At 37.9% G+C, this 15,363-nt stretch overlaps 1 protein-coding gene across 1 annotated transcript in view; it reads right to left on the bottom strand.

Moving 5' to 3' along the window:
* Positions 1 to 406: 406 nt before the first annotated feature.
* The window catches only part of LOC128576858 (syncytin-1-like), a 62,258-nt gene continuing 47,301 nt past the window's right edge, over positions 407 to 15,363 (bottom strand). The window contains exon 4 of the mRNA XM_053579026.1: positions 407 to 729. Within this exon, the coding sequence (XP_053435001.1) occupies positions 407 to 729 (323 nt within the window). The remainder of the gene's footprint in view (positions 730 to 15,363) is intronic.

The following is a 15,363-nucleotide window of genomic DNA, read 5'->3' as shown; positions in this document are numbered from 1 at the left end:
TGATGTCATTCCCAGAAGCTGGCCAGTCATAATGAGTTAGCCAGTACTTTACAGTCATATTTAAATACTGATATTGTTGACCAAAGCAAATAGGAGGGCCAGTGACCCCAGAAGTATAATTACCAAGCTTCATTCCCTCCTCTTCAGGTTTAAATAGTGCTTGGGTATCATATGGTCCTGGGAGCCAGACAGATTCATTTGTAAATATGGGGACTGTGGGTTCTGTCCAACTAACCCCTCACAGCAGCAGCGGATTAGGGACATAAGTCCAATAATAAAATTCCTTTCCTTATACAGTTGACATAAGGAAAACAAACATTGCTAAAAAATATTCACAAGTGTTAACTTACGCTTTTGTTTGTGTAGGCTTGTCACAGTGGCTTTCCCTAGTTTCTGCATTTGTTGCCTAGTCACCATTTCTGGGTGCACTGATGTCATCTTTTTGCACTTCCTGTCCTTGTGTGTCAAGGTTAGGCACTGGAATCTTGGGGCTAATTTGTTCACTCAAAATTTCATCAGGTTTCTCTGCCATTGTTTCTTCATGGGTAACACTTCTGAGTTTAATATTTTTATCTGGAACCCAAAAGTTACGGTCTCCTGTGGAAATATAAGAAAATCCCCTTCCCCATTTTACCACAGTGGTGTGGATCCACTGATTATTTAGGTTGTCCTTGTAATAAACTGGTTGGTCAATAGATCGTGGTGTGACCACACTCCAGTGCTTAGATGCTGGAGTTTCATTTTCATTATTCAAATTTAAAAAATTTCAAGTAAATAGAGCTGAAGATAATCTGTTTCTTGGGGAGGTATACTGTCCCTCCACTTTCTGTTTCATCAGCATAACTTTTAATGTTCTATTTTGTGTTTCAATTATAGCCTGACCCTGGCTATTCTGAGGAATACCTGTTAGATGATTTATTTGATGGAGATTAAAAAATTCTTTGCATTTATTTGAAATATATGTTGATCCATTATCTGTTTTTATAGTTTCAGGTTTACCCACAATAGTAAAGCATTCTAACAGATGTGTAATGACAGCATCTGCTTTTTCAGATGATAATGCTGCTGCCCATGAAAAATGAGAATAAGTATCACAGTATGATGTATATATTTTGTTTTTCCAAATTCTGGAAATCGAGTCGCATCCATTTGCCATAGTTGATTAGATATCAATCCTCTAGGATTAGCTCCCTTGGATAAAAAGGTGCTACTAAAGGTTGGCAAGTGGGGCAAGATAGGACTATGGCTCTGGCAGAGTGCCAATTGATGCCATGTCTCTGTTTTAATGATCTTACCTTAGAATGATGAACATTATGTTCTTGTTGGGTAGTAAGTACTGACCCTATTAATTGATCTACCATATGATTACCTTCTGATAAAGGTCCAGGTAATCCTGTATTGGCTCTAATATGTGTAATATAAATACCTTTTACTCGGGCTCTTACTAAATTTTGTAGTTTTTGAAACAATAAATTTAATTCTGAATTATTTTCAGTTAAAGTAACACTCTCAATATTTTTAGTATAATTGTATTAAATATTGAATCACTAATTATATTTATCTCTTTATCTGGATAATCACTTAATAGCATTACTATAGCAAACAACTCAGCTTTCAGGACAGATTGATAAGGAGACTGTTCGACCTTTTGTATTTCTTCTCCTACATATCCTGCAATTCCTTTCTTGTTAGCATCAGTATAAAAAGTGAGAACATTATCTAAAGGATGTTCTTTAATATTTTTTTGGTAATATCCAATTAGTTCTTTTAAGAAATTGAATTCTTTTATCTGTAGTATAATGATTGTCTGTAAGTCCTAAGTAATCAGAAAGAGAAATTTGCCATTCAGTGTTTAAGATAAATAAATTATTAATTTGAGAATTTGTAACAGGCACAAATATTTTTTCAGGGTCTTTACCAATTAATTGTCTAAATCTTTGACGTCTTTTTAAAAATTTTGTGGCCATTTTATATATATATATATATATATATATATATATATATACATATACATATCCATTTTCTTAACTGTCTTATTAGGTAGAAAACGCCATTCTATGAAATTACTTTCCTGTGTTAACAGTCCAATAGGAGAATGACTGGAAGGAAACACATATAAATAAAAATGACCAACTTCATCAATTCTATCTATTTGAGATTGCTGGATATGCTGTTCTATCTGCTGTAATTCTTTTTCTGCCTCAGCAATTAATACTCTAGGGCTTTTTAAATGGCTGGCCCTTCTAAAGTTGCAAACAATTTTTTTAGAGCATACATGGGAATTCCCAAACTAGGTCTAATCCAATTTATATCTCCTAATAGTTTTTAAAAATTATGCAGAGTTTTTAAAGTATCTCTTCTAATAGTTACTTTTTGTGGAATTATTTTTTGCCTAGTTATTTTATATCCTAAATACTCCCAAGGATTTGTATACTGTGTTTTGTCCTCAGAAATTACAAGCTCAAATTGCTGGCCATTTTCTTTTACAGCTTTAAACATCTGTTGTAGCTTTTCCTTGTCAGGGTGTGCTATTAAGATGTTATCCATATAATGTAAGCACATCCCCTTCGGGAAAAGTGTTCTTACTACTCCTAAAGGCTGATTTACAAACAGTTGATACAAGGTGGGGCTATTCAACATGCCTTGAGGAAGGACCCTCGAATGGAAGTGTCTTGCAGGTTTTCAAAGCAGGAATACTAAAAGCAAATTTCTCAGCATCCTCAGGGTGAAGAGGAATGGTAAAGAAACAGTTCTTTAAATCAATTATGATAATAGAATAAGTTTTAGGAATTAGAGACGGGTTAGGTGTACCTGATTGTAGGGTTCCCATTGGAGAAATAACTGCATTAATTCGTCTTAAATCAGTCACCATTCTCCATTTTCCAGATTTTTTTTTTTATTAAGAATACTGGGCTATTCCAGCAGCTGTTACTGTGTGAAATATGGCTTGCTTTTAACTGTTCCTGAACTATATTATTAAGTGCTTCTAATTTTTCATAAGGGAGCAGCCACTGTTCAACCCATATTGGTTTATCTGTTAACCATTTTAACGGCAGGGCGAAGTGCTGAACGGAGTCTCTATATAAAACCCTCATGAAGAGCAGGCAAGCCTAGTCCAGTTTTGTCATTTCCCATTCTTACAATTTCAGGTTTTAAAGTAGGAGAGGGGTCAATGGGATTATAACCCATATTCATCATTATAGTCTTGGCTGGTTTGGAAATATTTTGAATAGTAATCATGACTCCCCACTGTTGTAAAAGATCTCTTCCCCATATTATAACACAATAGGAGCCACATAGGGGCACAGTTGAGCTTTCTGACCCTCAGGGCCAGAACAGTCTAAAGTATTAACACTTTGTTCAGCATCAGTTAAGGTTCCCATACCAATAAATGTAGCCTCAATTTTCTTTTTTGGCCATCCCCTAGGCCACATGAAAGAAGCAATTATCAAAACATCAGCTCCTGAATCTACTAGTCCAGTAATTGCCGTTTTATCAGCAAAAGGTACTGTACACTGAGGTCTGGAGTCATTAAGGAAAGTATGCCAAAAAACCTGTTTTCCAGTGCTTCCAAAGACACCTTCCCTCTTTATGGGAGCGGCCTGTCCTTTATGATAAGGCAGTATTAAAATTTGTGCAATTCTTTGACCAGCTTTTTATTTTATATTCTGGGTAGAAGAAGCCATAAGCATAATTTCCCCTTGAAAATCAGAATCAATAACTCCAGGATGTATGTTTAAACCTTCCATTGTTAAACTGCTTCTACCTATAATAAGCCCCACAGAGTCTGGTGGAATAGGGCCATAAATTCCAGTTTGAAGTTTTCTAGGCTTTTGTCAAGCTAAGGGTTCTTCCTTAGATAATATTGGTATGTCTCAAGCTGTACTTCCTTGAGTTGCATGAAAGAGATCCTGAACATGTAATTTCACAGGCTCTATTTCAATTAGTTGCTCTGATTCACCTGTGCATGTGTTACCCCGTTGTCCACTGGAAGCTGACTTTGAGTGCTTGTATTGTTTATTATTGGGCCCAGAGGTGGGCCCTGCAGCCTTTTTTTGGATCCTGAGCTGGAGCAAATTCTACCCTGGGCAGCAGGAGTTTGCTGTCTTTATCCTTAACAGATCTACATTGATTAGTCCAATGTTTGCCTTTTCCGCAGTGGCGGCATAGGCCAGGTGCTTGCTGCTTGATATCCTGAATTACAGTAGCCAGAGCACTTTCAGTTTTAGCTTTGTAACATTCAGAACGCAGATACCCCATTTTTCCACAATTAAAAAATTTTGCTTTCTTTTTAGCCCATTAAGTGCCTCCGCCAAGGCAGCAGCATTAAGCTTTGCCTGAAATGTTGCAGAGCCAGTATCCCTACAAGTGCAGAGATATTGTTCAATGGAAACTTTGTCCTGATTTTTGACAGGTGTCAGGGCCAACTTACAATCTGAATTGGCATTCTTGAATGCTAATTGTAATAAAAGCATCTGTCTGGCCTGTTCTCCAGGAACAGACCTTTCAATAGATGTCTGAAGTCTAGCTACAAATTCAGAATATGGTTCATTGTTTGCTTGCATGATTCTTGTAAAAAACTGTTTAACCTTATCTTTTTCCTCTAGTCTTTGCCAAGCTCTAATACAAACATCTTTAACCTGCATTAATAAGTCTTGTGTTAATTGCAGCTGTTGGTGAATGTCAGCTGCAGGGCTAGTACCCATTAAAGAGTTAACTGAAGTTCCCGGAGCTCGGTTTTGCAAAGTTGCCTCTTCCAGCCACCAAGCCTTGAATTGTAAAAATTGACCCGGGCTCAAGATAGTACGAGCTAAGTTTCCCAGTCAGCAGAAATAAAAATATGATTTGCACATTATGAATTCAAAATGCCAATCACAAAAGGAGAAGTAGGTCCATAAGCCTAAACAGCATCTTTCATTGCTCTTAAAAATTTTACTTATATAGGAGCATGTTGAGCAGCTCCTGATTGACCATTCTCTCAAATTTCCCTGAAAACAGGACATGCTTGTATAATAGACTCTTCATTATTACCCAATTTTGAAATTTGAACTGAGTTCTCATTAGATACAGCCAATTCAGAAACATCTAAAGGAAAGTGATACCGTGCAGTGAAGCGAGTATCTGGGGGATTAGGCCACACAGGATAGATTCCTGGTGGAGCATTATGATGTAAGGGGCCTTCCCTCCAGACCATAGGACCTGCTGGTGCAGAAGGAATTAGAGGCTTGTAAGGTGGAAGCACATCTTTACGAGAACCTGCTTTAGAGCTTACTCTACAGGAGAGTATTTCAGCTCCCTTCTTTTCTAAGAAGGCAATTCTTTGATTCATTGTTTGAAAAATTTCAGCCATAACTTTTTTAAGATGTTCAAACTCAGACTCTTTTTGAGTTGATTCATCAGCCACTTCCACTACTTCCGGATAACTCACCTCATCATTCTCTAAACTAATTAAATCACCCACATATGTCTTTGTAGGCTTATTAAGCTCGGGTTCAGAATGTGAAAGTGGCATATCATATTCATGTTCCGATTCTCTGAGACTTTCAACAGCCTGCTCTCGCTGGTCTCACTGACCCAGCTCTGGCAAAGGAGGTGGGGGTGGCAACTCATCAGCGCCAATATCCTCAGTCTTAGAGGTTTACTCAGAACATGTCGGAAATGGTTCCAACACGATATGAACCAGTTGATATGTTGCCCATATTTCCCTGCTTATAAAATTGCCTTTTTGGTGGGCATGATGCAGAGCCTGACCCACTTTCTTCCAGACTTTCAAATTAAGCTGGACTTTCCTGTCAGGCGTGAACCAGTAGCAATGCTTAACAACCACATGGAAAAGTTGCCTCAGGTTACTGGTTTTTACGGGAATTTTAGTGGTAGAAATCAGAGTTTTTTAAATGGCAGTACATTGGTCCTCCAAAGAGGAAAAGAGCTGAAGACTCATATTATTTCCTCCCATGTTTTTTGCTATGCTGGAGACGTCCCATGTACTCTGCATGGCAATTGCTCCATCCCAGTTACCGGGTTCTCAAGCTTACCTCAAATAGCTTCAGTGAAGATCTCCCTGAGGCATCCTGGCAGAGGTGGACATCCTCCAGCCCAGCGTCCAGAAAGTCTTTCTGCTCCTTTGTGATCCCCTGATACTGCAGACTATGCCAATATGTTGCATGACTGGAGACACGAACGAACAACAGCTTTGCCGTGGGTGTAAACTCACTCCTGTAATTATTAAGTCAAGAAACAGACTACATGAGATAGGATGGTGTGTAGCGAAGTTCTTTATTTAGGGGTTTGATTTTATACCTTTCTAGTCACGTACACATTTAATCTATTATCTGTTAGTTTCACCATTACCTCAATTTACCTATCAGAAATCAACTTGAAAGGAAATATCCTGTTACCACATCAACACAATCACTTTTGCAGTAAACATCTTCTTCTAGACACTGACTAAGCTCTGGACAGGTGTCTAAACAAAATCATAAAGAAGAAAGTAGCCACAGGGGAATACAGTTAATGGAAGAATATCTTCAAGTGTTCACTCAGTTTACTCAGTATGAAATAATGACTGTGTCTTTTCCTCAGGGCAGAGTACCTACAGACCTCTGACAATATGTTGTTAATATACATCAACCCTCTCGCCCGTATCTCTGAGGAAGGGCGGCATGCCCTTCGATCTCAGGCTTCACAGGGTGCACAGCTTCAGAGAATGGGCTTGTGGAATTTTTAATTTTAGGCAAGCCAACTCTGCGTGTGTCCTGGGGGCCCAGGTCCTTTAAGCCTCTGGAAGAATAGCAAGTCATTTTAAACTCAAACTGAGTTCACTTTGTGTGCTTGATGTAGGGTATGTTTATTTCTAAATATTATGCTACATTCCTGAATATTTTATGGAACATAACCCAAAAATTTAGTTAGAGATTTCATTGTTGATGAGATGAAAGATGAATGTTTTAATATGGGTGATAAAGTTGAACATAGTAATTCTTTCTTTTTTGAAAACAATTTATCCATCTTCTTTCTCTAATAAGTATGGAAAGTTGTAAGGAAATATGTAGAAGTAAATTTCTTGGTGATGGAGCTATTTACACACCAGTTTAGCATTCTGAAGATACCTTAATATCCCATCCTTACCATAAAAGTTGTCATATTTTGGCACTTAAGTGGTAGAGTTAGCTTGTTTAAAATACTGAATATATTCCTAAGCTATACCAGCTAAGAAATTCACTTGAGATAATTAAAATTGCCATTATCAGTGTCATGTTTTTAATTTTATCTTTTATTTCAAAAATTTATGCAAGCACCTTTCCATTCAGCAAACAATATACTTCAATGTGAAAAAAATGAATCTCCTAATTTCTGTACATTTCTTCACATAACATATTGAAAAGAAGTATGTGGTCATAATTTGATAACATTTATAATTTTCACTATGTCCCCATGTCATTTGAAGTTGAGTTAATTCGGGGGGCTTAGCTTCTTTATTCTTTTTGAATAAAGTAGTATATATAGTGACATCCAAGATAACCTTTCTCATTTGTGTAGCAATTCTATAACTTGCTGCAAAATGTTGGTTGGCTATAGATAATAATGTCAACAACTTTTAGTCTGTACTGTAGCTCATTAAAAGCAAACAAACAAAAACAAAATCAAACAAAATGTGCAACAATAAAATTGAAGAAAAAGCTCTTGTTTCTTATGTTTTTAAGTTACACAAAGAGGAAAAAGTAACATTTCACTTCTCCATTAAATATAATAAAATTAGATATACATATATATTTATTTTATAAATGTATGTATATCCACATGTGTATAAACAATCATATGCTAAAAATTATTTGCACATTATTATATTTGTCTGACTATAAGCAAAATAATGCTGGAAGATTCAGATGTCAGTAAATGGTCTTCAATATCACATACCATTGTCCAACAATGACCTGTGATTTAGAAAAGATTTTGCCAATAACTTTCTGTTTCCTATTTGGGGCTAATGTTTGATACATATTAACACTGCAGTTGGTTATACAATTTCTTTGGTAATAGTATCACCTATCATTGGTATGTGAATTTCAGTTTTGAATAGTGCTAATTTACTTTTAATTTGTTCTCTAATTTACAAAAAAAAATTGTACTTCTAAGTATTGTTTTGCTTTGGTTTTAAAACAAAATTGGTTTAATAGAGGAATTATCATGCTTATTTGAAAATTATGCAAAAGATTTTTTTGTGTGTGGCTTCATACCATCACTTGACAATGTTTTATAGCAACATCCTGTGACATAAGAGTGACTGCATTACCGGTTCAATAATATTCAATTTTGAGATACTTGTATTATTTTCTGGTCACACTTTACTTTTACTGCTTGAGTGATATTAATACACATGAAAATTCATTTGTCCCAACCAATACATTTTTTCCATTTCATATTTATGTTTACTTTATTATTATTTGTCTTCATGACATTATACTGAATTGGAAAAATTATGACTATTTAAATTAGTGCTTGTATTACTTTCCTATTATTACTATAACAAAGTATCACCCTTTTGGTAGCTTAAAACAACACAAATTATCACAGTTCTAGAGGATGTAATTCTGAAATGGGTCTTACCAGACTAAAATTAGTATGTTAGCAGGGCTGAGTTCTTTTCTGTAACTTCTAACGAGAGAGCCCATTAAATTACCCTTTCCAGCTCATAGGGGCTGCCTGCTTCCCTGGACTCAGTTCACCACTTTCAAAGCCAACAAAATCATTCCAAATTCTCCTAAATTTGCCATCTTTTTTGTTTTCTCCATTCTGTCTCTTTCTTCCTGTTATAAGAAGCCTTATAATTATACTGGACCCACTGAGACAATCCAGGATAATCTCTCCATCTCAATGCCAACTGTTTAACAGCTTTAATTCCATCTGAGACCTTAATATCGCTTTGCTATGTAAAACATATTTTTGGGCTCCAGAGACTAGAGTGTAGACATCTTTGAAGGACAATTATTCCGCTTACCATGAAACTTTTGCATTTTAATGCACTACTTTTGAGACATTGATTCATTTTTCCTCTGGTGGCAGAGTGGAGAGAAAGCAAGAAAGGTCTTACTCAAAGAGTTGATCAGTCCATCAATCTGTTATTGATTTACTCTGACCGTGTCTGTGCTAAGCTTTTTCTGTCATAGACATTTTCCTGGGCTTCTCATGTGGAGGAGCATGTGGCTTGCCTATAATTTTCAAACTCTTCTCACTCAGTGATGGCATCTTCATCCTCTTTCTTCTCTTCACTTTCTAGCAAAATCTATCTTAGGAAAAATCATTTAAAAAAATTTCTCAGTCTGACATTTCTATCATAAATTCCACATTTGTTCCATTAATCACTTATTTATGTATGTGTTTGTTTATTTTATAATTCGTTTGAATTGATAAATTCTTCAGTATGCATCTCTAAAAGCAAAAGCTTCACAAAACAACTAAAATATCACTACCACAATAAAAATGAATAATATTTCCTGAATATTATAAAATGACCCTATGGCATTCAAATTTCCCTGATTGTCTCAAAGTTTGAATAGCTTGACTCTGACTACTGGCTGGTGTAATAACAATTTCTTACCATACCATTCCTCTACTCTGCCATCATAGAATTTTTGTTTTTTGAGACAGAATCTCACTATGTCACCCTCGATAGACTGCTGTGGCAACACAGCTCACAGAAACCTCAAACTCTTGGGCTTAAGTGATTCTTTTGCCTCAACATCCCAAGTAGCTGGGACTACAGGCACCTGCCAAAGTACCTGGCAATTTTTTGTTGTTGTCATTGTTCCTTAGCAGGCCTGGTCCAGGTTCAAACCCACCAGCCTCAGTGCATGTGGCTGGTGCCCTAATCAGTGAGCTATAAATGCCAAGGTAACATCATAGACTATTTGACCCAGCCTTTCAACTGTCTACTGTGTCTTTCAAATGCCAGGAGGCAAAGGTTAAGGCTATCTATATGGTCTCCTTGAAGACCTTCTCACTATGCTTAAAGTAAAGAAGAAAAACATTCCTAGATATCTGATGTGATGAAGGTTAGAAGGTGCATTTTTAGAGTTAACCTTAAATATTTCCCCAGAAAAGAGAGAATTCACACACACACACACACACACACACAAAATGTCTGTTGGAATCAAGATGGGCCTTTATTTCCCAAAATCAGGGTGGTCATAAATGGTGGGACAAGTTGGTAGATTCGCAACCTGCACAAGCCCACAGAGCATTCTTCTTTAAATTTCTTTTCCCTATACACTCACTCCAACTTTGGTAAAAGTGAAGATAGTCTAATGATAATTGTGTCTCTTTTTTATTACTCTAAGTAGCCAGTCTAAAGCAGACAAGAGCTGACTGAAGGAAGAATGTCAATTTTGAATGAAGTCAGATTTTTTTTATTATTATACTGGAAAGAGCATATTAATAATTAAATAAAACTATTCTTTCAACCAGAATTGAACGAGGCTTTTTACTAAGAATGAGCAGATAAACAATGGAGCTTGTTCAAAATTTTTTCCAATACCAGGGAAAAAACAAACTAACAAACAAAAAACAACAATAACAAAAAATACCCTGACAGAATAGGTTAAATTGGGCAGAGGGAAAAATAAAATTCTGCTGTTTTTGTCTTTTTCTTTTTTTTTTTTTTTTGTAGAGACAGAGTCTCACTGTACCGCCCTCAGGTAGAGTGCCGTGGCGTCACACAGCTCACAGCAACCTCCAACTCTTGGGCTTCCGCGATTCTCCTGCCTCAGCCTCCTGAGCAGCTGGGACTACAGGCGCCCGCCACAACGCCCGGCTATTTTTTTGTTGCAGTTCAGCCAGGGGTGGGTTTGAACCCGCCACCCTCGGCATATGGGGTCGGCACCCTACTCACTGAGCCACAGGCGCCACCCAAATTCTGCTGTTTTTGGATTGCACCATTAGGCTCCCACTTGTCTGATGGAATAGATATTTTTGTGAATTATGGACATTATGAAACACAAAGATAATAGTAAAGATGGAAATTTAACAAATAACATGGTAGATTAAAGACATATACAATTATTTCATATTTCATATTTCTTCCATGGGTCTATGTCCTCTCTCTTTGAATCTTGGGGTAGGTTCTGTAGGTATTATGACCAATGGACTATGTTAGAAGTGACTGGATCAGTATGCAGTCACAGTCCTTATGAGACTCATATATTCTATTTACTGTGTATTGGATCATTTGGTCTTGGAACTCTGAACTGCTAGGTGTATATTTTACTAGGGCTATCATAATGAAGTACTATAAAATGGTTGGCTTTAATAAAACAGAAATTTATTCTCTCACAATTCTAGAGGATAGAAATCCCAAACTGATGTGTTGATAGGACCTTATGTTTTCTCTCTGAAGTTTTTTGGGTAAGAATATGCTTATTTACTTTCTGTTAGCTTCTGGTGTTGTGAAAAAGGTCATCATCATATTAGAATAGAGCCCACCCTACTACAGTATGATGTTATCTTTACTAATTACATTTTCAATGACTTTTTCCAAATAGGTCACATTTTGAGGTTCCTGAGATTCGGACTTCAACATATCGTTTAGGGAGATGCAATTTAATTGACAGCACCATATAAGAAGTGTAACTCTTTTGATGGAGGGATCATATGGACAGGTTTTAAGACATCATAGAAAGAGTGTCCTATTTGGGCTCAGCTTTGTGGATATTTCAACTAATGCTTCAGGTATGTAAATGAAGTCATTTTGTCACATTTATACTAGGCCAGATGTCATCTGAATAACATCAAATGACTCTAGCCCACCTGAGCCCTTCTCAAATTCCTGATGCAGAAAATTGTAAGATAAAATATAGTGGGTTTTGCCTTAAACCACTAAGTGTTAGGGTAGTCTATTATACAGCAATAGATAACTGGGAAAAATAATAACACTTGGATGATGTGAAAATATTTTAAAGATGAAATGCAACCTATCTATTACTACTTTTATGAAACTTGTGAAATTTTATTCCCTTCATAAAATTTTTATGAGACTTGCAACAAAAATTTACATTGGTAAAAGTTATATAAACAAATGTTTCATTGCTCTTTTCTCTGAAATGATCAAACTGCCAATGGATTGCTTGATAGACCTCTGTTAACAGCCAGTGGTCAGCCACATAATCAATGTAAAATAGGGACTACCTAAAGGTTTCCCAATATAGTTAACAGCTGAACAGGTACTGTAACTTAGGTCTTTAGACTCTTAGGCCAGAACACAATGGATATGATTGATTTTAAAAGTAATGGTCTCCATCTTGGACTGTGAACCTCACCAGGAATGAGTAGGATGAGCTACCTCAAGTAACTCATCACAGAGCCTTACATTCAACAGAGACCAACAGATATTTATTGAACAAAATTCTGTTTCAAGTACTTGGTTTCATCATCTATCAGCTAGGGTACAACTACAGATGTGACTGTTGAGGATCTACGTTTCCACTTCAAAAATTATTCTGCCCAGGAAATAATAAGACCTGTGTGGTAAAGGAGAGGGGCAAGATGGCTGAATAGAGGCAGCTTTTGTCAGAAGCTTCCATTCAGATAGAGAAAATTGGACTGAAGTGAATTTCACAGTAGTACAAAATTTGGAGACTGATGACAAGGAGAAGAAAATTAAGGTGTTTACCAATCCCACAAACAGAGAGAACAAAGAGGAGAAGGAGGAAGGTAGGTAACTGAGGACAGTTACAGAGCAGAACAGTTGTGGATAGCTCAGGGCCAAATAGAAGAGTAAGGAGGCCCCCTTTTCCCTCACAGGGGCTCTCCACAAACAGTGAGACACAAGATCTCTCACCTCATGGAAGAATGCCATTTGAGGAATTAAAGACCCAGTTTTCCTGCACAGAGTTGTATCTTCCTCTAGCTGCCCCTTCTTCCTGGCAGAAGAGTGAACAATTATGGCTCTAGAGGACTTGTGGACATAGTCAAATCTGCTACTTTCTTTGGTTGCTTGAAAGATTTCCTCCTGCAGAGGTCTGCTTCCCTATGTGGATTACTCAGAGTGCTAGCCCAGCTCAGACAACCTGGAATTGATGCTGTACCCATAGGCACAAGAAAGACATAGGAGCTTTCGACCCTACTCAGTCCTTATTGCCACCACAGAAGCAATGACTGCAGAGGCCATGGTCTTCCTTTCTGTTATTGTCAACAGGCTGGATCTATAGCCAGCCATGGGAGGAAATAGAGACAAGCCTTGCCTTTCCCACATATCTGGTGGGAAATCTGAGTAGTCTCGGCATTGTGTGGCATGGTGAAATGAGAGTGTATTGGTACATACAGTGGAAGGACTCTATGGCTCAAGTGCACTAACACTGGTGATGCAGGATTTCATCCAAGTCTTCATCTTGCTCAGGGGAAGCTTACTCTACACTGTGGAGAGGCTTGGTGTGGCATATGTGCCCTTCATTCCTCTCCTGGAAGTTCACCATAGTGCTGCACCTGCCAACTTAGAGAGGGGAGTGCCTGGCCTTAGGTGACTTCACTTTGAGAACCATTGAGAAGTACATGGAAAAATCTCGGATTTCCCCTCCTACAACCATGGACAAAAGCTATCATATAATTTTGAATCTGTTGTAGGGTGGAGCTATGGGAAAAACCACAGCTTTTACCATTTATTGGTGTGCAGGGCTGGCACTGTGAATAGAACAATTAGGTTCACTATCTGTGAGCTTCCCCCAGCCTAGGAGCATCACCTGGAGGTCCTGTTGTCAGCCTCATGCCACCCAGCTTGGAGAAAGCAAGGCCAGTTTTAAAGGACCCTCAAACACTGAAACCATGAAAGCAAATTTTGGGAGGCTATATGTGGGAAGGGCCACAGGTATAAGTAGCACTCATTTGACTAGTCAGTAGGGAAAGGAAGTGCCAACCACCATATCCTGGGGCCTTTGGATCTCATTTCAAAAGTCCACTTTCAAAGGACAAGTTCTGAAAAGGGTTGGGACAGCTTTGTAAATTGGGACAGCTAGTTTCACTACTGGCCCACCACACTCTACATCTAAATTCCCCAGAGCCAATTGAATGGCTGCCCTCCCAAGCTCCACCTATTGGGCCCAAATCATCTCCTGAGAGCTACCTAAGAAACCCGATTAGAATATCTCTTAACAAAAGTTTAAGGACAATGTAATATTCTAGCTTAAAAAGTATAATAAATTGAAAACAAACTTGGGGACCTATCAGCAGAAGAATCCTGCTGATGAAAAATAAGAACAAATAAATTCCCCCAAGAGATTAAAATGGAGATACACCTAAAAATACCATCCACAGAGAAATTGATTAAATGACAGAAATTGAATTCAGAACATGGATGGCAAATAAGATGAATGGTATTGAGTAGAAAATTGAAAAAGACATCCACAAAGAAGTTCAAAAATGTCTCAAGAAAACAATTAAACTAATCACAAAGACAACATGGATATCGACATAATTAGGAAGGCTATAGAAAAGCTTAAACAAATTAAAGAGACTTTTAGATAGTTCCAGAATGCAATAGAGAGTGTTAGCAATAGAGAAAAACATAGAGAAGAAAAAATTTCAGAAATCAAAGAGCTAGGCAGAGCAAGAAGTTGGACTAGAGGCAGCTTTTTTTGCAGCCATGCACAGTAAGATTGCGGAGAAAGATTTCAGGCACATATGGCTGGTGGGCTCAATGCAGAAACATCCCTTCTCTGTCACATAGAGGCAGTTGGAGACTTCAGGACCCCAAGAAGAGGACAGAAGCAGTGGAGAAGTAGCACCAGGGAGAGAACTTGTGTGCCAGAAGAGGCTGGCCAGTGCAGTGGCAGCAGCAAGGCCTCACCTGCAAGTTTATATTTTGACCTGGGCCCTTGGTTGAGTTACCTTTGGAGAGCTTGGGCAACCAAGACAGTGATGTTGAACTGTTCCCAGGATCCAGGACTGAGTCACTGGGTAGAACAGAGCATACATAGTTCAGCTTCAGACCAAGCACAGCCATTGTGGGGAAGCTGCCTTGCAGGATCTGCCCTCAGGCCCTAGTGCGAGGACTGTACTAGTGTGCCTCATAAGCTCAGCAACCACTCCTGGGGAGATTTGTGCGACAAAAGGTTTCCGGGAAAAGCCTCTCCATGGCCAAAATACATAGTTTGAAAAGGTTATGGAGTGTCTATGAAGCAGGCTAAGGAGAGCTTCAGGTTCCCAACCCTGCAGGGATTGAGGGCAAAGAAGTCAGAAAGATGGCCCAGGTCTTGTCAGCAAGACAGAGGCTTCCAGTATCCATATTATACCACTGAATTAGTGTTCTGATTTGGCATCTCATACTGCAGATTATCTGTTGTCCAGGAAATACACAGCAAGATATATAAATATTTT

The sequence above is a fragment of the Nycticebus coucang genome, chromosome X (assembly GCF_027406575.1).
Source record: "Nycticebus coucang isolate mNycCou1 chromosome X, mNycCou1.pri, whole genome shotgun sequence".
NCBI lineage: Eukaryota > Metazoa > Chordata > Mammalia > Primates > Lorisidae > Nycticebus > Nycticebus coucang.
Note: the sequence above shows the minus strand (reverse complement) of the source record. Positions and strands in the feature narration are given on the sequence as shown.